At 42.9% G+C, this 23,219-nt stretch overlaps 3 protein-coding genes across 5 annotated transcripts in view; 1 reads left to right on the top strand and 2 right to left on the bottom strand.

The window, feature by feature from the left end:
• Nucleotides 1-153: 153 nt before the first annotated feature.
• On the bottom strand, nt 154-10,073 carry RNF135 (ring finger protein 135; the record flags this gene model as incomplete). The annotated part of the gene is made up of 7 exons (XM_080994695.1): nt 154-1,759; nt 3,129-3,230; nt 4,367-4,459; nt 6,707-6,869; nt 7,874-8,080; nt 8,968-9,057; nt 9,708-10,073. The coding sequence occupies 7 exons, from the start codon at nt 10,071-10,073 to the stop codon at nt 1,230-1,232; spliced, it is 1,551 nt and encodes a 516-aa protein (XP_080850821.1). The 3' UTR covers nt 154-1,229.
• A 131-nt stretch (nt 10,074-10,204) lies between these two features.
• On the top strand, nt 10,205-16,804 carry TEFM (transcription elongation factor, mitochondrial). Of its 2 annotated transcripts, none has more exons than XM_080994890.1 (4): nt 10,205-10,342; nt 12,588-13,051; nt 14,232-14,381; nt 16,202-16,804. In XM_080994890.1, exons 1-4 carry the CDS (start codon nt 10,312-10,314, stop codon nt 16,637-16,639), a joined length of 1,083 nt encoding a protein of 360 aa, XP_080851016.1. In that variant the 5' UTR covers nt 10,205-10,311; the 3' UTR covers nt 16,640-16,804. The 2 variants fall into 2 exon arrangements, with proteins under 2 accessions (XP_080851016.1, XP_080851015.1); XM_080994889.1 differs by lacking the exon at nt 10,205-10,342 and adding an exon at nt 10,741-10,856.
• Nucleotides 16,805-18,589: 1,785 nt separating this feature from the next.
• Nucleotides 18,590-23,219, bottom strand: part of ATAD5 (ATPase family AAA domain containing 5) — a 29,497-nt gene continuing 24,867 nt past the window's right edge. For both annotated transcript variants that reach the window (XM_080994342.1, XM_080994343.1), the window contains 3 exons: nt 22,011-22,834; nt 19,515-19,682; nt 18,590-19,352 (listed from right to left, as the gene is read on the bottom strand). In XM_080994342.1, the coding sequence (XP_080850468.1) occupies nt 19,274-19,352; nt 19,515-19,682; nt 22,011-22,834 (1,071 nt within the window). In that variant the 3' untranslated portion in view covers nt 18,590-19,273. The remainder of the gene's footprint in view (nt 19,353-19,514; nt 19,683-22,010; nt 22,835-23,219) is intronic.

Genomic DNA, 23,219 nt, shown 5'->3' with positions numbered 1-23,219 from the left:
CAACAGTTCCCTTCATCCCTGACCACTGGTCCTGTTAGCTAGGGATGATGGGAGTTGTAGTCCCAAAACAGCTGGAGGGCCAAGTTTGGCCATCACTGCTTCACAACAAGTATTTGTATGGTTGCTTTCTTTTAAGAGAGACAGCACGGAGCAAAGCTGGTGGGGTGCCATCATCCAAACAGAAATGGTTTATAGAAACAGCACAAGGGAAAGTCTTTTGTGCTAAAAAATAAAGCCATTTTATTAGAGAATTTTAGAAAGTTATTTTGGATGCCTCGTGTTTCACAATTTTAATTGTAAGATTCTACAAAACAGCCAGCGAACATAAAAAAGCAGAACGATATTATGTAAAAAAACCCCAAACATTAATATTCCTTCATTTATTCCTGACCCACATTCTAGACTTTATCATCTCTACAAAGTGTGTCTGAACCCTGCAAAGTTCTTACTATCCTTCTGCATACGTAAACGATAAAAAACTGAACATAAGATTGCAAAGGAGGTCAGCCTCAAAGCAGCATCAAAAGATATATTCTAAAAACCTCCAAGAAGTCAAACAAAGTTGCTTTGGCATTTCACTTTTCTTGATAAATCTCAGGACTTTTAGAAGACACCTGAAGGTAGCCCTGTATAGGGAAGTTTTTAATGTTTGACATTTTATCGTGTTTTTAATATTCTGTTGGGAGCCACCCATACAGTGGTACCTCAGGTTACATACGCTTCAGGTTACAGACTCCGCTAACCCAGAAATAGTACCTCAGGTTAAGAACTTTGCTTCAGGATGAAAACAGAAATTGCGCGGTGGCAGCGACACGGCGGCAGCGGGAGGCCCCATTAGCTAAAGTGGTACCTCAGGTTAAAAACTGTTTCAGGTTAAGAACGGACCTCCAGAACAATTTAAATTCTTAACCTGAGGTACCAATGTAGCGCTTGGCTGGTGCAACCCAGTCAGATGGACAGCTAATAATAATAATAATAATAATAATAATAATAATAATAATGCAATCTTTCCCAACCTGATGCCCTCCAGATGTTTTGGACTACAACTCCCATCAGCACCATATGGAGGGCAATAAGTTGGTGTAGTTATTAGACTACCTAATTCCTAATTCCTTGTGCTATTTGATCAGCTCCCTAGCATAACTTTTGTGCTTTCAGGCTGAGGGAGCAGGCGTTAGTCCACAGACAGCTTTCCGGTCACGTGGCCAGTATGACTAAACCGCTTCTGGTTAATTCCTTTTGATATCGTTTATAGTTAAGAAGCCACCTATATCTGTACCATAGATCCAAAAAGCTGGGTAGACAGGGTTTACCACATGGATTTCAAACTTATGTAAAAGGGTTACCTTGTCAGTGAGAGAATAAAAAGATAAGCAATTGCTTGGAATGTCGAGGAGAACGCCAACCTGCAGAGGTTTCTCTTTACTAATTGGAGTTTCTTGATTTCTGTGCCATGCTGAGAGCCATTTCCTTGACCATTCTACGCACCAGGATACCTCACTTCTCCCTAGCTTGTCACTCTTACCAATGTCCTCACTGGCGACACCAACAGCCCATCCTGTGCTGTTTCTGGTGCTAACTTCCCAGTAGTGACATCCTTCAGAGAACCTCTGGGAGCCCAACACCTGGCTGATGCGGAATCTCTTCGGACAATATTCATAGTCAGATTCCCAAGGGCTCACAGAGACTTTCCTTTTATCTGCTGTGAGTTGAAGCATGTTGCTGATCGTCTTGGGATCAAAAGTCACGTAGGATGCCCCTGTAATAAGCAAAATCATTTAAATTAAACAAGATCAATGTGCTGGATCAAGAGAATTTCTGCAACAGGCAAGGACCGCCTCTTTCCATATGAACCTACCCGGACCCTGAGAACATCTTTTGAGGCCCTTCTTCATGTGTCTCCTTCACAAGAGGTCCGGAGGATGGCAATAGGAGAAAGGGCCTTCTCTGCAGTGGCTCCCTGTTTGTGGAAGGCTCTCCCCAGGGAAGTTCGCCTGGCGCCTTCATTATACACCTTTAGGTGCCAGGCAAAAACGTTCCTTTTTAACCAGGCCTTTGGTTGATCTGATTCCCATTCTATGCCCTTTTAAAATGTGTTTTTTGTAAGGGGGGCTATTGGGTTGTTGTTTTTATATTTATTATGTATTTTGTGGTTTTATATCTTGATTTTATTCTGTGAACCACCCTGAGACCCCCAGATATAGGGTGATACATAAATTCAATCAATCACTCAATTATTATTTTGTATCATGGCTATTTAATTTAAAAACCCAAAGTACATGGGTGGGGGTGGGGTGAGTACTGTATATGATAAATATTTCTCTGTGGCTAGGAAATCATTTAGAACCAGATCCTATCTCACACAATCTGGAGAAGTTTACAAAACATGTTGCAGCTCAATAAAACTAAATGTACCAATGAACAGGATTTCCAAAAGCCCTTAGTTAACAAAGCTTAAGAGATGCCATGCTCTATTTTCAAAACATAGGATTGAAAGAAAGCAAGTTCATGATTTCAGTGTGAAGGTTTGACTCTTAAAACAGACAAACAAACAAGTTTGACTCTTCAGGGCCAGATTTAGGTTTGATGAGGCCCTAAGCTACTGAAGGTAATGGGGCCCTTTATATGTCCAGCTGTCCTTTGTCAACAACAAATTGTCACTATTTTTGTGTGCTATATGGTAATTTATGGACCTAATAGGTATCTAAAGCCGTTTGTGCATAACAAAATATGTATTTTATCAAAGTAATTGTTGAACTGAAATACAATTAAGAAGTATATTAAATGTGAAATACAATTAAGAAGTATATTAATAGTGAAATAATTATTAAGCTCTAATTGTATGTAGGTTTTATTTTACTTGTTTTTTATCTTACATTTTTGAAATGTTCATCCAGTTGTTGTTTTTCCTTTAATTTTTTTGGGGGCCCCCAAGAGAGTGGGGCCCTAAGCTATAGCTTGTTTAGCTTATACGTAAATCCGACACTGCTTTAACTGGACATAAGCTGACAGAATTCAGCAGCAGGACAATCAATCTAGGTCTTGCAGTACCAAAACAACAGTTCATTGAATGTCTTGTCCACACTTCCTAACACCACTATCTTGTATATACAGTGACTTATACTTACACTGAGAAAACTGACTTGAAATTGCTGGCGTTGGACTATCTCTGGCCGATGACGTTGCTGAAGAAGAGCAGCTGGTTCCCTGAAGAGAATCTTGATGGAGTGCTAATAAAGAGAGTCCCCTTGTTAGCAAGTAAGGTAAAGGTAAAGGGAGCCCTGACCATTAGGTCCAGTCGTGGCCGACTCTGGGGTTGCGGCGCTCATCTCGCTTTATTGGCCGAGGGAGCCGGCGTACAGCTTCCGGGTCATGTGGCCAGCATGACTAAGCCACTTCTGGAGAAACCAGAGCAGCGCACGAAAACGCTGTTTACCTTCCCGTCGGAGTGGTACCTGTTTATCTACTTGCACTTTGATGTGCTTTCGAACTGCTAGGTTGGCAGGAGCAGGGACCGAGCAACGGGAGCTCACCCCGTCGCGGGGATTCGAACCGCCGACCTTCTGATCAGCAAGTCCTAGGCTTTGTGGTTTAACCCACAGCGCCACCCGCGTCCCTTTGTTAGCAAGTAAGAGGTCCTTAACCAACAACAGAGGGATGGTGTCATGTGATAGCTGCAGAATATACAGGTGGCCCTAAAAACTCCTCCCTGGGATTATACATTTACAGTTATACCTTGGAAGTCAAACGGAATCTGTTCCGGAGTCTGTTCGACTTCCAAAATGTTCAGAAACCAAAGCGTGGCTTCTGATTGGCTGCAGGAAGCTCCTGCAGCCAATCAGAAGCCGTGGAAGCCCCAGCTTCAAAAAATAGTTCACGAACCGGAACAGTCACTTCTGGGTTTGAAGTTCGGGAGCCAAAACTTAGCAGTTCGAAAACCAAGGTACGACTGTATTTATTTACTTTTCTTATATTTCCATTCACTCTTTCTTCTGCGATGCAACCAAAGGTAGTATCCATGTGTTTTCCATGTGGTCACCCATCCGGGAACTAACCAGACCTACACCTGCTTAGCTTCACCAACCTCATGTGCTCTGAGACCACGCAGTGTGGGACTGTAGAGAAGTTACTTGATTTCTTACGGTGCTCAACATTTAAAGCACCGTTTTTCTTGAAAAGATCCTGGGCCCATTGAACATTAACTAGAGGGAGCTGTGGCTTTCAACTCAGAAAAAAACTTCTGCCACAACTTGAAGCATGAGTCTGCAGTCCCATGAACTTCTGTGCAGCTGCTCAAAGTTGTAAAATCACTCAAGCGCATGAGAGCAACAGAGAAGGAATAAGATTCAGTTAGTTAACTACTCACAAGAATTGCTGGTGGAGGCAATTTCATCCTCTGCCACGTTGGTTTGGATATCATTAGAGGCACAAGTCATGTTACTTGTTCCTGGAGAAAATTCTGCAGTAAAAAAAAAAAAAAAAAGCATGCTCAGTTAAATTATTGAAACGCGAAGCCTGTGTTGACAGCACATGTCAAATTGTTCCTCCTTTGCAGACTATGGTTTCAATTCAGATCAGAATTAGATGAGAATCTGGATTAGATGAGAATCTGGGGTCTTTAAACTCATATTCAAAGTAAAAACTTCTGTATATGACCTTGGATCAAATCTATGCTTCCAGGTGCCATAAGAAAGCTGCAGAGATAGAGCAGGACAATGCGCACCCCGGAAATGATCTCTTTCAGCTTCTGCCTTCTGGAAGAAGGTACAGGGTTATAAAGACTAGGACTAGCTGCCTGAGAAATAGTTTCTATTCAAATGTGATTTTGGTTTTAAACGCAGTGTAAGGTAGTCTCTATGGGAGTATATTGTATTTAATTATGGGGTATCAGAGTTTTTAGGGGGCTAACCAGGCTGGGATAGCAGGCTTGTGGGTTTTTGAATGTCTGATGTAGATTTTTTCAATTTCGCTGTTCTGTATGGGACAATAATAAAGATTATCGTATCATATCGTATGGGAGGGGCTTATTTAGACAGCAATCTACATCTTGGAACGGAGTCTCATGGCAACAACATGCAGCCTAATTTTTAAACTCTTGTCTTTTTATTGTCCCTACCTACTTTTGTGCACCATCTTCTCTGATGAAGAGCTCTCGAAAACTCACAAAATGTGATACTTGAGTGGATCCAAATAAAGGTATTGCACAACTGTGGATTTTGGAGTATCATTAAACATCTTTGTAATTACTCATATTGGCCTAAAATCACCAAATATTGTGCACACGTCCACATCTTTGGGGTGGGGGTAGGGAAATATAAGCACTAGAGCTGCCAATCAACAAAGGAACTTGTTGATTTAATAATTAGCCAATTTAAATAAATGTGCCTATTATCAAAACCTCAACAGAGGTTCCCTTCTGGGATACTGCAGGAAACACAACGCAAACACATTGCTAATAATAGCAGCTATCACTCACAGTTTTAAAAAAGAAAGGCTATCCTTAATATTTCCACCTTTAAATTCCCCATTTCACCAGAACTGAAACAGCAGTCTCAACAGAATAAACCTCTCATCAAGCAGTCCTGTCTGTATGACAAACAGGGTCCAGTATTCATAGTGTTGGCAGAACAGGAAAAAGAAAAGGGTGTCTGTCGACTGAAGAAAGCACCTTGAAGATGTTTGCCTATGTGTGGATATCTTAATATATTAATCCAAAATCAAATTCACTGCACTAATACAAATTGTCACAGCTGTAAAGATTAAGAAAACTGGGATGCGGGTGGCGCTGTGGGTTAAACCAGAGAGCCTAGGACTTGCCGATCAGAAGGTCGGCGGTTCGAATCCCCGCGACGGGGTGAGCTCCCGTTGCTCGGTCCCTGCTCCTGCCAACCTAGCAGTTCGAAAGCACGTCAAAGTGCAAGTAGAAAAATAGGTACCGCTCCAGCGGGAAGGTAAACGGCATTTCCGTGTGCTGCTTTGGTTTGCCAGAAGAGGCTTAGTCATGCTGGCCACATGACCCGGAAGCTGTACGCCGGCTCCCTCGGCCAATAAAGCGAGATGAGCGCCGCAACCCCAGAGTCAGCCACGACTGGACCTAACGGTCAGGGGTCCCTTTAATTTTTTTGATCCTATTAAAAAAAAAAGACCTATACAGTGGACACTCGAGTTGCGAACATGATCCGTGTGGGATGCACTTTCGCAACTCACAGCGTTTGCAACCTGCAGCGGCACGCCTGCGCACGCATGGGTTGCGATTCAGCGCTTCAGCGCATGCGTAAAGCGTGATTTAGCGCTTCTGCGCATGTGCGACCGCCAAAACCTGGAAGTAACCCGTTCCGGTACTTCCGGGTTTCGGCAGTCCGTAACCCAAAAAAACGCAACCTGAAGTCTCTGTAACCCAAGGTATGACTGTAGTGGGAAATTCCAGAGATTCAGAGTGCTCTGTGGTGGGGCAAATCATCTATGAAGCCCTCCTCACTTACTTCCCAGGGGCATTTGGCTGCTATCATTATCAGGACACAATGCCAGACATGGTCTGATCCAGCCAAGGCAGTACTTACTGAATGTTTCTGGCTGTCAGCATTACACTGGTGTAAATATGCAGACTCCTATTTACTTCTTCAGCATCTTACAGGACTCGGCTTGGTAATGATCAAACACATGTCAGACTTCCTTTAGCTAGTGGAAAATTTCAAACTCCACTCACCACGAGGCTGCTGCCTGGGGCATTTTTCCAGCACTGCCCTATCCAGCTGCCTTCTGAACTCTTCCACAGCATATATGATGCCAGAAATCTTCTGAACACCAAGAACAACTTCGGTCACTCTGATAGGCTCACCGATGGAAACTTCTTGTTCCGATGAGGTATTCTAATAATGGGGGGGGGGGGGGAGATCACAACAACAAGCAACATTTCCAGCGAGGATTTCTGACAACTCTTAAGTTAGAAAAGTGTAGATTTGTAGCAGTGGACTGAAAATTTCCAATGGAAAAAAATATATCTGGAATACATCTGTATATAAATCTATCCAGGGCAGTCTAAAACCTTCCAAAGAATGCTGATAATATTAATAGAAAGTTTTAAAAAGTATTTTAATTCAGGGGCTAGTATGAATGAATGGCGTTTTAAAATCCTCCAGTTCTGTCACATATATTTGTTATTCCTTTTGCCCTAAAATCTTAATCCTGGAGCTCCTGGAAAACAAATTTTTATTTGTTTGTTTGTTTATATGCCACTTTTTTAAATCACAAAGGATTTCTGCTGTAGTCTACGGATGAATGCAGTAAATGCTATTCTATATTCTATTCACATAAGAACTCAAGGCTTGCTACAATATTTTTAAAAATCATGAAATGCATGACTAAAATCAGCAGGCAAAATGTTAAAATCAGCCTATCTGATAAACCTGGCATAACAGAAATGTTTTTACAAGTACTGTGCCTGACAGGTTCCATTTGAAAGAAGTTGCATATGGTCCTTAAGATACAGCCAATATAAACTGAGCCCATTCAAATATGATTCTCAAGTTTCTGCGTAACTCATAAACACATCTGGGCAGGGGGATGAGGACTGAGAAAAAGGAAATTTAAATGCTGCTTTAGGGGTTTATGTTCAGAAGTGCTACAACAAAAACAAAAGGGGAAGTTTTCTCTAGGTTCAGGGATTCTGGGGGTTGGTCCAAATTTACATATCATATCTTTAGAATTGGAGAGTAAGTTTAGGCATTGTTTTTGTATTGCACTGGAAAAGCCACAATGGCATGCATCTCGATCCTATACTTGTTTTCCCAGAAAACAAATCCAATTTGTTCAATCGATCTTATATCCAAGTAAGTGTGCACCGTTAATCTCATTCCTCCCCCACCGCTTTTACCTTAATCACTTCCTCAGAGTTACTTTGCAGTTCCAAAAGCCTGTCAATTCTTGCTGTGAGTTGCTCATTCATTAAGTCTATGCTTTGTTGAGCGGCAGCACATTCTTCATCAATAACATTCAGCACCTTTTCCTCTTGATCATTAATATACTTCTTCATAAAACTGAAGCCTTCTCTAATGGAACTTTTGATTCGAGATACAGAATCCTAAAACCAAGGGAAGAGAAGCTGATTTAGGAGGACACATAAGCTCAGAGCTTCCTAAGAGGTGTGACACAACTCTTCAAATGCTTTTGGGATAGTTCAGCTCCCCCTCTATCCCACAGACAGGAATTCTCAACCCCTACATGGGCTTCTGCCTCTTTAAAACTATGGGATTTTGTATAAGAAGGGACATATCAATATCTGGCTTATGATCTACAGACTAGGATAGCACGATTCGAAGTACAACTTTACAACTTGACTCAATTGAATTAATAAATGGCCTCTTGTGGTATGTGGAATATTGGGGCGAATGGATGTACAGTGGCACCTCGGTTTTCAAACATCTCAGAAGTCGAACGTTTTGTATTTCGAACGTCGAAAACCCAGAAGTGCATGCTTCGGTTTTCAAATACTTTTCAGAAGTTGAACATGCTACGTGACTTCCGTACTGACTTTTCCATAAGTAAATGTTTCCGTAAGTAAATGCTTTGGTTTTCTAACGTTTCAGAACTCGAACAGTCTTCCAGAACAGATTACGTTTGAAAACCAAGGTACCGCTGTAATAACCAAATTGGATAGCTCAGTCGGTGGAGCATGTGGCTCTTAATCTCAGGGCCCCAAGTTGGGTGAATGATTCCTACATTGCTGGGGGTGTGTGTGTGTGGACTAGATACATGACTCTTGCGATCCCTCCCAACTCTTCAGTTCTATGATACTAGAACATGCCATCCCCCTGAAATCTTATGAATTATGAGGAAGGGGCACGGCAGACCTCAACTGAACACTCTCTGACCAAATAAACAACAACCCTGAAAGGCCTCTACATGTTCCAGAAGAGGAGAGGGTAGAAAGAAGCCAAACATATCATCGCAACTCATTCAGGTACCAACCTTCATTTCAGCGCTGTCCTTCGTGCACTTGTCAATTGCTTCAAACGCCGCTTCTATTTGTTTGCAGACTTCACTTATTTTCACCACTTCCTGGAGGATGGAAAACCACAAGCCACATATAAACCTAGATCTTGAAAACAATACCTCACAGACCGCCTTTCCCATATGAATTGACCGGGATCCTGCGATTCTCATCCGAGGCTCTTCTTCGGGTGCTTCCCCAACAAGAGGTCCAAAGTGTGGCAACAAAGGAATGGGCAAAGTATCTGCTCTGGAGGGTTAGAAAACCACAAACATATTTTGGGGGGGTAGGGTCAAGGGGAGGAGGGGGTTTTCCACTTTCCCAAGGAAGCACTTAGCACTACTTTGAATACAAGCCATTATCAAATTTTCTTTGCTATACAGTGGGAGATATTTTCCTTCGGTCCCATTGAAATGTAACATTTAGTCCTCCTGCCATTAAGGAATCAAACACCCCTGTTTGCAGTTCTAGAACCAGTTCATATGAGCATGTACACCTCCTAATCATTTATTGCTTTATCAAAACTCAATATTTGACCAGTCCCAGCCTAATATGTGTACTACCCACCGACAAGAATTGCCTTTGGTATTTGATCTTTGCCTGTGGCATTTGATAGTTGCTTATCCTTTCCCACATGCAATCTAATTGTCCTTAGATTTTGCAGTCACCCAGCCACAAACGCATGTGTCAACAGCGTCCTAATCAAGCCCGTACAAACCTTGAGCTGATATGGGAAAACTCCAGCTGACAACTTCAGATCCTGGGATCCACTGGCTGCTTGATGCTCTCTCCAGGAGGGTCCCAACAATTCCTGGTGGTTTTTCTTCATCTGCTGGTAAGTTTCCACTATGTTCGCAAGTGATCTATGGTCTACCAAATTATTTTGACGGAGCTCCCCCCTGCACCTGGGGCAAAATGCCTTGGGCCCCATCTTTTTGCAGTGCTCAGAGATGCACTCCTTGCAGAAGCTGTGGGAGCATTTTATAATCAGTACTGGCTTGTTAAAAAAATCCAGGCAAAGGCAGCAAGTCAATTCGTCCTGCAAATTCTTAGCAAGATCAACAGCCTCCGCGGCGGTAGCCATGGCTGAAGGGAAGCAGAGCTCTGAGGGACTTTCAGTTTCTTTTACAGTATTAGGATAGAAAAGTTTCTGTACTTGGAAGGAAAAGAGAGTAGTTTGCGCTTCCGCTCCTCTTCTCTATCGCAGGGCTTGTTGCTGTTTTTAGATGGGGGCGGGCGAAGAGCTGTGAATTTGTGGCTTTCAACAGCCTCTCCGCCGTGTAAAATGTAGTCCCGGTTGCCGGGCAGGCCTGAACGTGCGAATGCAAGAGTGCAGAGTCAGGAGCAGCAGAGGTACGTCGCCCCCACTAGCCTCCTCCTACCCAGTTGCGCGGGGAAGGGCCGCGGGGTGTGTGTGTGGTCTCCACCCTCACGTTAGAGCGGACACGTGTATAATAACCCTTTGCGATTCTCGGCCTCCGATCGTGGGAAGGGACGCGCTCCCGTGTAGAAAACAGCTGCGGGTCACACGCGAAGCAGTTCTCTCATCTTCATTTAAGGGGTGTAAACAAGGAGCAGCCCTCCCACCTCCACCCCCGGCAAAAGACAACGGGTGGGGGCGTCCAGAAGCGCGGGTTCACACGAGCAGCGGCGGCGGCCGAGGGAAACGCGCGTGTTAACTTTCTTAGAGCCGCCGGAGGGAGCCGGAACGATGCGCACTGGCTTCGGTTGCCGGGTGGGGGGACGGACTCCTTTTGAGGGCGTGCCAATGGAACGGAGGCGGAGAAGGGGGAAGGAGAAGCGTGTTGCACCGAGCCGAAGTGGGCGAGGATGGGCTTGAGAGGGCTTGTCGACCTTCTCCGCGCAGGTAGAGACGGCACTGGTGCTTTCGAGGGAAGGTTTCCTAACGGGGTGGAAATTGGAAGAGAAGCGGGTGGCCTCTCTGAGGCCTTCTTGCATCTCTGCCTCCCAAAGGCCTGCACAGCTGGTTGTTGTTGCAGCAGCAGCAGCCCTGGCTGCAAGCTCCCTGGGTGAATGGTGCTTCTGGGGCTGGCCAGGAGGTGCTTTCCAGGCCCTGAGGGGCAGTGTGAGGGGGCACCTCTCTTTGGGGCAGCTCAGAGACCAGGGGCTGCAGCTGCCCGAGGAGAGGGGAGAAGAGAGGAGGCTGAGGGAACTCCCCACAAAGAAAGGCGTTTGAAAAGGGTGAGGGGCTGCCGGTTCTGCAGGCAAGGGGTGACCTAACTGGGCTCCTGAGCCCCACAGGGGTGTTGCAGAAAGAAGGTAGTTGCGTCAAGGGAGCCGTGGACTCAAAAAGGATGAAAAGCTCTGCCTTAAAGCAAGACGCTGGGCTATCTTGGAGGCCCCCAAAAAATAAAAGGGAAAAAAGAAACTGGATGTACGTTTCCAAAATATAATAATAATAATAATTTATTATTTACACCCTGGCAAGATAAGTTCAACAATTACTTTGATAAAATACATACAGTAGTACCTCGGGTTAAGTACTTAATTTGTTCCGGAGGTCCGTTCTTAACCTGAAACTGTTCTTAACCTGAAGCACCACTTTAGCTAATGGGGCCTTCCACTGCTGCTGCGCCACCGGAGCACAATTTCTGTTCTCATCCTGAAGCAAAGTTCTTAACCCAAGGCACTATTTCTGGGTTAGTGGAGTCTGTAACCTGAAGCGTATGTAACCTGAAGCGTATGTAACCCAAGGTACCACTGTATTTTGTTATGTGCAAACGGCTATTAGGTCCATAAATTACCATATAGCTTATATTCAACACAAAAAACAGTGACAATTTGTTGTCGACAAAGGACAGCTGGGCATATAAAGGGCCCCATTACCTTCAGTAAATTAGGGCCGCATCAAACCTAAATCTGGCCCTGCCTAAGGGTCTTCTAGTCCAACTGCCTGCAATGCAGGAATCTCAGCTAGATCACCCATGACAGATGGCCATCCAGCTTGCTTAAAAAGCTCCATTAAAAGGGAGTTCTCCAACTCCCAAGGGAGTCTGTTCCACTGTCAAACAGCTCTTACTGACAGAAAGCTCTTCCTCATGTTTAGTCAGAATCTCCTTTCTTGTAACTTGAATCCGTTGGTTCAGGTCTCTGGAGCAGGAGAAAACAAGCTTGCTCCATCCTCCATGTGACAGCCCTTTAAATATTTGAAGATGGCTATCATATCTCCTGTCAGTCTCCTCTTATCCAGATTAAACATACCCAACTAACTAACCTTGGATTCTTGAGAAAGAATACATAAAATATTCTTTTTTTGCCCATCACACAGATTCTTCTTCCAAGGATGAAGGGCAGGATGTTTTAATAATAATGTCCTGTTCAATACACCTGCTTGTGTCTTTTATTGCTGACTGGCACAGAAAAGTTTGGCTAAACTATTCCCTATTATTTGGCATAACAATCACAGGACATTGAGAATCTATTTACAAGTTTTGGAGAGGAATGTAGAGAAGATCCTGACAGTGTGGCCTTTTTGATAGATCTGTGATGAGAATTGGAGTTTACGATCCACTGAATTTTTCAACATATTGCTCATGCTGGTGAAATGACTCAAACATGACAGGTGCTTTATTTTCAGGTAGAAGATGCTTTCTGCAGGTTCCAGTTGGTTCATCTTCACTTCAACCTTTATATCTTCTACTGTGTCACAAGAAGTCAACATATGTCACACACCTGAATTCTGCATCAGCAGCTGAGAATTTTAAGGAGACAAAACGTGCAATAGATGACTTGTATTCTACCGAGCAGAAATCTACTGTTTTGCAGCTACTAAATTCAGCATCCGAGAAAGAACTTAGTGCTGTGAAACTAATGCGAGGAAGGAAGTCCATGAACATAATAGAGTACAGGAACAAGCACGGGCCATTTCGGAATTTACAGTGTTTACTAGAAGTGCCTCTTTTTCAGTATAAAACAGCTGTTAAAGTCTGCAACTTTATTCTCAATCCCAATGCAAAAGAAGAAAGAAAAGAGAAAAAAATACAGAGTGTCACGTCTGCAATGAAATATATCAAACCTGATATAGAAAGAGAGCGGCTAGAGGTATCGTTTTCATTGGGTCCTATGAATATTGCCATTTCCCACATAGTAACATTAAGTCTTCAGTCATGCAACTTGGAAACAAGTCATTGAATCCCATTAAATCAAGCAGGGCTTACTTCCGAGTAAATATCAATGAAATTCAGCTGCGTGGCTTTTAATATTTTAGATGGTTAGGCAGAATTATGTGCAATGGTGGATTCAAAGACTTCCTCCGAAGGTACCAAAGGGCTTGAATTTTCTCAATGAGATTATTAAAAAAAAAAAACACTTTTCCAGCAAACCCACTGCATTTTAAAGCTTACTTAATAGCAATTGTCTTGTTATTTTGTAGGGAGGGGGGCACTGCTGTTCAAGAAACATGAGGCAGAAGTTCTCTCGGGTGGGCAGAACTTGGTGCACTGTTCTTTGGACAATGTACATTTTATAAGAAATGTCTTAAAACAAGCTCACCCACAGCCCAAGCATGTGGGTATCAGTGCAGCAAGGTGAAGGAACGTATCTGCACATACTGCCTATGAGAGTAGGTCATTAATGCAATTCAGCTATTTTCATGGCAAGAAGATTGTGCAGTCGGGCACTGCTTGTGGTGGTGCTTAGGATTTATACAGTGCTCCATATTAGTAGCTATTTGTTTTGTGAATAAGGATGCATAAGCCAACTACTCACTTCTGTATTCTGCCACGTGTTTAACCTGCATGTGTGAAGAATTGCCCCTTAGCTTTTACAATAGGGGTCACCAACCTAAGACCCATGGGCCGGAAGCAGCCCACGGAGGTCGTTTGATTGGCCCACGAGCCACCCCCGAACTGAGCTGCCCGCTCATGCGCTGTGCTAAACCAGCGCGGGGCAGGGACTTGCTTCCGCGGTGCCGGAAATCGCGTCTGAGCAGATGCCAAGAATCTAGGGCCTGCGATCCGGCCCCCAGAGGAATCTCTATGGGACCGATCCGGCCCAGGCAAGATAAACCTTGCCGACCCCTGATTTACAACCATCTTAGTGTGACTAATTGCCATTCTTCTTTTGTAAAACTCAAAGAGAGATGCATTTACGGTGTTATACCCTTCATTCTGGGGAGATTTTACAACCTGTAGCAAAGACGAGATGGGGGAATTATGTATTAGAAAACATGATGTTGTTAATGCTGTAAGTACCAACAAATCTTTCCTATGCTCCCTTTTAGACTGCCAATAGCATTGTATCCATTGTTTTTGGCACTCGCAAAATTGCATGGGCTCATGTTAATAGACGCTTGGCCGTTCAGGATTGGCAGCAGCAGGAGTGCACTATGTTTATGAAAGGTGCTTATATGCCAGCCGTCTATCTTGAAGAGGTAAGCCACACTAAGTTTTGATTGTATGCAGTTTTTCTAACAGCATTTTTCTTTTGGGAGCAGCATGGTTCTGTTAGCTACATATAGACCCAGTTTGCAGAAACCACGAAGCCAAATCATGGTTTGGTACAAGTGTGTGAGAGCTCCGCAAAAGGGATTGTGGCCACTTGCTCCTCCTCCAGTCCTGGTTTTGTGAACTAAGCCATTGATTGGATTAGTGCAGAGGTCACTCATCTGGCACCTGTGAAGGCTTCCAGTGGTACCCCAGACTCCTGAGATTTTAATATTTTTTTGAAGTAGGTCTCTAAGCCCTCCTAGAAAGTAAGTTATGGAGCAAAAAGTGCAGGTACCTTTAAAGCCTGTGAACTGAGTGTAGCTACCTTGTATATTTTTCCTGGTATGATAAATGATCCCTGTTGCTATTAGGTAGCAACAACATCTGTGTGCATGTGTGATCTCCATAATCAGAATCAGCAGGACTTCCCATGGTAAAAATAAGGTGGTTGGGTGTGGTTGTCTAATTTTGTGTTATGTCGTGCCCCCTCCATGGCACCCATTTTGTGACTGGTGCCCCCAGCACACTCCTTGCTCAATCGGAAATGCCTATTTACTCACGAAAGATATTCTTCATCTAAGCTAATGATTCTAGCTCTAGACATGTTGCATATTTGTTTTTTTAAAAAATGTGTAAAATTCCCCTCATTCAAAAAAAAAAAAAAAAAAGGATTTCAGAGAAATTCTTTCATATGTTGAACCAGCCTTACTTTGAAACCATTCAGGGATCCAGTAGGTTAAATAGAAAAATGTTAACTTGTTCTGCATCCTTGTAGAAACAAGCTTTAGCCACATCTCAAATTTCTTTGTATTTCATACTGGCAGATGAATTTCTTAGAAGCCGTGACAGCTTAATCCTAAAACATGGTTTTACTCCCTGTTGAATCCATTCGTTTGAAAGAGAGTTAAGAGTCTCCCGTGGTACAAGGTTGTGCCACTAGTCTTAGTTTTTGGGCCAGTAGAGGAAAAGGCTGGTACAGTCATACCTCAGCTCCCGAACGCCTTGGGAGTCAAAAGTTCTGGCTCCCAAATGATCAAAAACTGGGAGTGTTCCGGTTTTCGAACATTCTTTTAGAAGCCGAATGTCCGACGGGGCTTCTGCCGCTTCCGATTGGCTGCAGGAGTTTCCTGCAGCCAATCAGAAGCTGCACTTTGGTTTCCAAACGTTTCGGAAGTCGAACGACTTCCGGAACGGATTCCATTCGACCTCCGAGGTACGACTGTACTTCTATTGTAAAATGTGTTTTTTTGCATGATGCTCTGTACAGGAAAGGGAGCCGCTTTTGTACACTAGGATTGATGCTACTGCAGTCTGTGTGCTGAGCTAGTGTCAGCTCCCAGGGGACAAGTCGTTCCTTGTTTTTAAATCCCATTGCTGGAACTACTGTGTCTGATCTTTTTGTTAATTATCAAAGTATAGGTGCTTATAGGAGTATGAACAAAAATAGCTGAATACATTTTGTGGGTTGAAGTCAAAAGGTCCAATTCCTCCCGCTTCCTTAATGGTGATACAATTTGAGTTTGCTGCCCTTTAAGGGATCCCCATAATCTGCTACTTGAGACAAGCCATCTCACCCTTCCTAATGATAATGTACAGAGCCAGCTAGTTGCAAGTCCCAAAACTTTTTAAAATGTACTTCATCCTACTATATATAACTACTTGCTTGCTCTGGGTAACAAAAAAAGTGTAAAACATTTCTCATGGGACTGGAGATACTACGTTTATGGTGGGTTGCTACTATTTATTCAGTGCTTGTTTATTTCAGATTTCTTCAGTAATATCCCGGCTTCCTGAAGCAGATTTTTATGTCTTGGAAAAAAGCGGACTTTCTGCTCTGAATGCAAATCTGTTTCCAGTAACGTTACATCTTCGTACAGTGGAAGCCATGCTCTATGCGTTGTTACAAAAAACATTTTCGCAGGATGGCCACTACAAAGTATTAAGCATGGCCCGAAGTGCTGTAGGAAAGCACTTTGAGTTGATGGTTGGGGACTCGCGAACTAGTGGAATAGACCTTGTGAAACAGTTTCTCTTAGAATCTGTTACGCATGCTGAGCCCCGTGTGAACTTTTCAAGAGAGCAGGTAGTAAATTATCGAAACGTCTTGTCATCAAACAAACAGTGGAGAGACGAAGAGCTGTGCGATTCCTTGCTGCAGGCAATAGCTTTTTATGAGCTACTGATACTGAACAATACGACTTAGTTTTTATCTTATTCAGTTTTGTTCTTTGCTGTCGTGGATGATCTGTACAATAAGTTCCAACTGATTCACTGTATACGGGGTGCTGTACAGCACATGGAAGACTGTGATAGGAAAACAGCATTTAATTCCTGCTGACCTATTAAAATTATTAAATGTGTAGAAACACTTTGTGTCAGGATTGTTGATAGTAACATGGTGTTTTTTAGGTTAGGATTGGCTGAAAAAAAGTGGAAGAACATAAAACAGGATCATTTTAACCATGGTTAGTAACAGCCGCACAGAATGAATTAAGTGACTGGTGCATAAACCTGTGGTGCAGTGCCTAAAACTAGACATGGGGAACCTCTAAGCCCTCCAGCTGTTCATCAGTCACAGCCAACACAGCTAGTGATCCAGAATGATGGGAGTTGTCCTAAAACACATGCAGGGGAGCAGGTTCCCCATCTGTAACCTAAACCTAGTTCTTGTTATATTTACATGAGACTTGCATCAAAGCCAGCGTTAGCTAATGTGGCGTGTTCTAGATATTGTTGGACTCTCAACTCCTGGTGAGCATGTGCAATGGTCAGGCATGATGGGAGTTAGCATTGAGTAATATCCAGAGGGCACGCAATTAGCTAACCCCGCCTTAGATGCAGGTCTAATGTGAATGTAACAGGGTTTACATTGAGATTACAGATGGGGTACCTGCTCTCCTTCCGACAATCATGGTATCATTAATAACATGTCTGTACGTAAACCAAATCAGATGTTTAGATTCATGCAATAGGCCCATTTCCTTTCAGAGCTGCTACTATCCTCATAGCTCCACATAGCAACTATGGAGGCTAAATCTAAATAGTTACCATTGCTAACAAGTCTTAGATCATCTACTGTTTGCCTCTGCTGTCCAAAGTAACAAAACAAAGATGCAGTATGCTAAATGCTTGGATTCTATGGAACATTTTGGATTCCTGGTGGAAGGTCTTAAATGCTTGTCAGTTGATATGCTTATATGGTGGTGCAGTTTCCATATACAACAGGGTTGACCACTGTGAGAATGGAACAGTGGACTAGATGAGCATTTGGTTTGAGCAGACAGAGCTCTTAAAATTATTACCGTATTTTTCGCTCTATAGGACGCACCCGACCATAAGACACACCTTGTTTTAGAGGGGGAGAACAAGAAAAAAAATTTCTCTACCTCTCTGCGCAGCGCCCCTTCACCAAAGCGGCAGGAGAAACGGAGCCCCTTCCATTTCTCCTCCCGCTTCACTGAAGGGGCGCTGCGCAGCTCTCCCTCTCTGCGCAGCGCTCCTTCAGCGAGGTGGCAGGAGAAACGGAGCCCCTTCCATTTCTCCTCCTGCTTTGCTGAAGGGGCGCTGCGCAGAGAGGGAAAGCTGTGCAGCGCCTCTCCAGCGAAGCAAAACCAGGAGAGCGAGAGGGATCGGTGTGCACCGACCCCTCTCGCTCTCCAAGCTTCAGCAAAAGCAACGCGAAGCCTCCGGAGCACAGCGGGAGCACTCCCACTGCGCTTCGGAGGCTTCACATTGCTATCGCTGAAGCCATGGAGCCTGCATTCACTCCATAAGACGCACACACATTTCTCCTTAATTTTTGGAGGGGGAAAAGTGCGTCTTATAGAGCAAAAAATACAGTACATTTTGCTGCTACTTCAAAAAGCTTTCCACAGCTCTTGATACAAGATCATCTTATTGCTTCAAAGAGAACGGCACTAAGGATTTTAATGGTTTGGGGCTGCATTTCAGTATAAGCCATTCAGAGAAGCACAGTGATGGAGTGGCAAAGAGTTGTTATTAATATATACATATAGGCTATTTTTCCAACCTATCAACATGTAGGCAGCAGTCTTCAGCAATTTTCAAATGCTTTCCTAGTTCGGAAGTATGATTAGTGGTTATAACTGGGGATAATGTCTACTCTTACATCTAAAAGTCACCCTGCAAGAAATAGGTTTCAAAGCCCATCCAGATATTTATTATTTCGCTGTAGGTAAAAAATTAAAAAATAACCCAGAAGAACTTCAAGTGTAGTGGTAGGAAAATATCAGATAGTATAAAAATAAAATGTACAGGGTTACAGATAAATACAGATAAATACGACTATACAACCCAGTAGAACTTTTAGTATAAATTTACAAAACACAGATTATTTCTCCAAACTGATTGAAGACCTTACTGTGTTGGTGAAGAAAACATTACTGGCTCACATGCACACACATAAAACCAAGCCCAAAAGCAGCCTTTGCAATGTAACAGCAAAAAAGTTTACGGTTACCTCATTATCAGCTGGCTAATCTTTTCCCAAGTAGCACCATACTTATGTGGAAATTAGAATAGCACCTTATAAACACAGTATTATGCCCAAATATATGGGACAAAACCCACACCCTAAAAAGTCAGCCAATACAGTAGTTGCAGCAATGGGCTTGATATGCTTCAGATTGTATTTGAATGCATCTGGTGTAGATTTCAACACATAGTCACTTCACATTTGGAATGTGGAAAGTACCTTGGCGATAGATATATACAAAATACAGTTTGTATTTTTAAATACTTAAAAGATTCACAATATAAGCAACACTCTGTACATATAAAATCATTAATGTATATTCAAAGGTCCTACAGGTTTGTTTTATGGAAAGTCATTTGCCAGGCTGTTCAAAATTTCTCTTGGAAAATCAAAGTGAATTCCTTCAAGGTAGTGGAGAAATCTGTTGAAAAAGAAATGAAGGAAAATGGTCTGTCTTTTTGAAAGAAAGAAGGGAAAGAAAATGCAGCATGCATGAGTTTAATGTTAAGTGAGCATAGGATTGCAGTGTGTGTCTCCTGATAAGATATGAACATGATTGTGTTGCTAATAACATGAAGATTACCTTCTTTTGGCTTTCCCCTGTTCTTTCTGTTTCTCCAACTTGCAGATGTTGCGGAGAATAGGCAGGTAGTCCACTACACTTGCTTGTCTGTTACAAATATTTAAAGAAGGTCTACTGGAAAATACAGTTTCGATTATTTCCAACCTCTTCTGTGCATTATGGTAAATGCTGCAAAAGAAAAGCACATAGGTTTTTCCCCTGTCCCAGCTATAGTTTAACAAGAAATAACAGATTAAATTTCAGCAAATGTGCCCAATGTACAATCGCTGTTACACTGTGCTGAACCAGCATCTATTTAATTCCTGATTTTTTATGATCTAGTTCTAGTATTTTTGCCCTTATAGAACCCAGGATTTAGCCTCAAGCATCCCACTGAAGGCAAACATTTTTCAAATATACTACAATAAGTAGTTCTGATGTAGATCTCAAAGCTTGTATCCTTCTTGGGAAGAGTAGATTGCAGCCGTTTTCAGTTTGAATCTGCTTGGGCATTTGACCAATATTGCCTCTGGCACGTCTGAACAGACAAAAGCTATTGTAGATGGTGGAGCAATACCTGCCTTTATTTCCTTGCTGGCTTCCCCCCATATGCACATCAGTGAGCAAGCTGTAGGGGCTTTAGGAAATATTGCAGGTGATGGTTCTGTCTACAGAGACCTGGTTATTAAATATGGTGCACTTGAACCACTTTTGGCTCTGCTTGCTGTTCCTGATCTCTTCTATAGCTCTTGGCTACCTGCGCAATGTAACCTGGACTCTATCAAACCTCTGCCGTAACAAGAACCCTGCGTCACCCATAGAAGCTATTAAACAATTTGATTGACACCCTATGCCCTTTTAAAATGTAGGGGTTTGGGGGAGGAGGGCTATTGGGTTGTTGTTTTTATTTTGAGTATATATTTTGTGGTTTTATATTTCGATTTTGTTCTGTGAACAGCCCTGAGACCTCCAGGTATAGGGTGATACATAAATTCAATCAATCAATCAATCAATCAATCAATCGCGTAAATTGTTTTGTGAGATTTGCCTGAAAAACGGTATATGCATTACTTAAATAAGTAATAGGTTCAAAATTAGGTTGCATGTGTCCCAAATGGCAGGCTTAAAAGAAAGCCAGCCATAGAACTTATACATGTTGGCTTGGGGGGTGGGGGTGTCATCTTTTTACATTGGTACCTCAGGTTAAGTACTTAATTCATTCCGGAGGTCCGTTCTTAACCTGAAACTGTTCTTAACCTGAAGCACCACTTTAGTGTTGGTGCGGACCTTTAAAGCCCTAAACGGCCTCGGTCCAGTATACCTGAAGGAGCGTCTCCACCCCCAGCGTTCTGCCTGGCCGCTGAGGTCCAGCGCCGAGGGCCTTCTGGTGGTTCCCTCATTGTGAGAAGTGAAGTTACAGGGAACCAGGCAGAGGGCCTTCTCGATAGTGGCACCCGCCCTGTGGAACACCCTTCCAGCAGATGTCAAAGCGATAAACAACTACCTGACATTCAGAAGACATCTTAAGGCAGCCTTGTTCAGGGAAGTTTTTAACGTGTGATATTTTACTGTATTTTTGGTTTCTATGGAAGCCGCCCAGAGTGGCTGGGGAGGCCCAGCCAGATGGGCGGGGTATAAATAATAAATTATTATTATTATTATTATTATTATTATTATTATTAGCTAATGGGGCCTCCCGCTGCCGCCGCCAGAGCACGATTTCTGTTCTCATCCTGAAGCAAAGTTCTTAACCCGAGGTAATATGTCTGGGTTAGTGGAGTCTGTAACCAGAAGCATATGTAACCTGAAGCGTATGTAACCTGAGGTACCACTGTACCTGTGTCAGCCCACAGTCAGGCAGCTGACTCAGGATACTCAGCCAAAGCTAACTGACATCTGCAATCAATAATGTTGTTGCCGTTTCAATTCCAGAACATTGTTTTAGCTGTTTATTTCTATGTTTTACCACCTCTTCCCAGTTCACAGGGGCTTGCTGCACACGGGCACGCAAAAGGCTCAAACTGTGGGGAGGTGTAACATAGCTGGCAGAGAAAAGATTCCATGTATTTTACTTGCAAGGTCCTTTTGCTGTTAAAATCTCTTCCTTCCCTACATTTCACACATGACTGGGCAGCCCCGTATTTAAAAGATGGTTCTGCTACCATCTTTGTTATAGCTAAACTGAGGCTGAAACCGGATCAAAAAAAACCACCAACCTAAAAACCAGGCATCACTAAGACTCCAACTAATGTTAGAGTATTAGTGAATATTTGTAATAATTAAACACTATAATTAGCCCACAACCAACATTCCATGGCTCTTCCAAAGCATACATGGAGCTACTGTGTAAGCAGTCTCCCTTGACTGCTTCAACTGCTTAGAAGTACCTCTGCAAATAAATATTCACAACATGAAAACAGAAGGGGGAAGCCCTTGCTCTCCCTGGAACTTTATATACTGAAAAAAGCATCCTTTTCCCTGTTCATTCAGCATACACCTGTGGTATTTTGACCTTACCTGGAATTAGCTATTGACTGACCAAAGTATAAATCAGCTCTGTCTTTTGAAACATTGAGTGCAAGTTCTTCCAATTCATCATTCCCAGGAGTCCTGCAAGAGTTACTTTCCATAATTTTTGAAATTGTCTTAATGCACTTGTGAAAACTGAGTGCTTCCACAGTTGCTTTCAGCTCAGCAGAGCTTTTGAAGTTCCACCAGTCATCATGCTCCATGCTGAACTCATCTGACAGACCATTTTTTATCTTCCCTTTTGTCCAAATAAATTCCTCATAGTTACATGATTGTTTTGATTCCTGACACCTCCTGTTGAAGCAATAATCTAAGAAAGACATGTTGTCCACAAATTCAGTTACCGAATTTAGGCACTGGTATGCCGGTGCAGAGCTCTTTGCTTTCGCTGGCGTTCCACTGTCCAGTGCTGCTGTGTTACCCATCGCAGGCTCCAGTCCACCCTTTTCTTCTTCCAAGCAGGAACTAGGCATGCCAGATGGTAAAGTAATGAAACCAGAATAGTCTAAATCACTTTCAAATAAATCACTATCATCTAAGAAAGCTGTAATTCTTTGGCGCTTTGTCCGTTTAACCTTTTTCACAGGGCTTGTTTCCTCTAAGCAATCGCTGTCCAAAGACTTATTACTTGAATCGTTTTCTGTAACTGTGTTACATGAAGGATTAGCCATTAGCATTGGTTCTGGAAGTATATTAACTGGTAAAGGTAAAATGAATTCAAGATTACTATAAATAAAGTCTATATTCTTCATCTGGAATTCTGTGAGCAGATCTGTCAGTCTACTCCAGTCTTCTTTTGTTGTGATTTCATGCTGTGAAAGATGGAATTAACGAATAAGTTATAAAATTTTCCTTAACAGATTTGTAGCATATACAGTCACTCTAAAGCAGAGGTGTCCAACTTCCAAGAGACTGCGATCTACCCCCAACTATAAATAAACTGGCAGTGATCTACCCATTGGGTTGATCAGAATTGTTGAGCTTTTTTGGGGGGGGGGGCGGTGGATCCCACAATCAACCAGGGACGCCCAGCGATTGAAGAAGGAGAAGAGTTTGGATTTGATATCCCGCCTTTCACTCCCCTTCAGGAGTCTCAAAGCAGCTAACAATCTCCTTTCCCTTCCTCCCCCACAACAAACACTCTGTGAGGTGAGTGGGGCTGAGAGACTTCAAAGAAGTGTGACTAGCCCAAGGTCA

This window comes from Podarcis pityusensis (genome assembly GCF_964106645.2).
Source record: "Podarcis pityusensis genome assembly, chromosome: 2".
NCBI classification, from domain to species: Eukaryota; Metazoa; Chordata; class Lepidosauria; order Squamata; family Lacertidae; genus Podarcis; species Podarcis pityusensis.
This window is presented reverse-complemented; position numbering and strand designations above follow the sequence as displayed.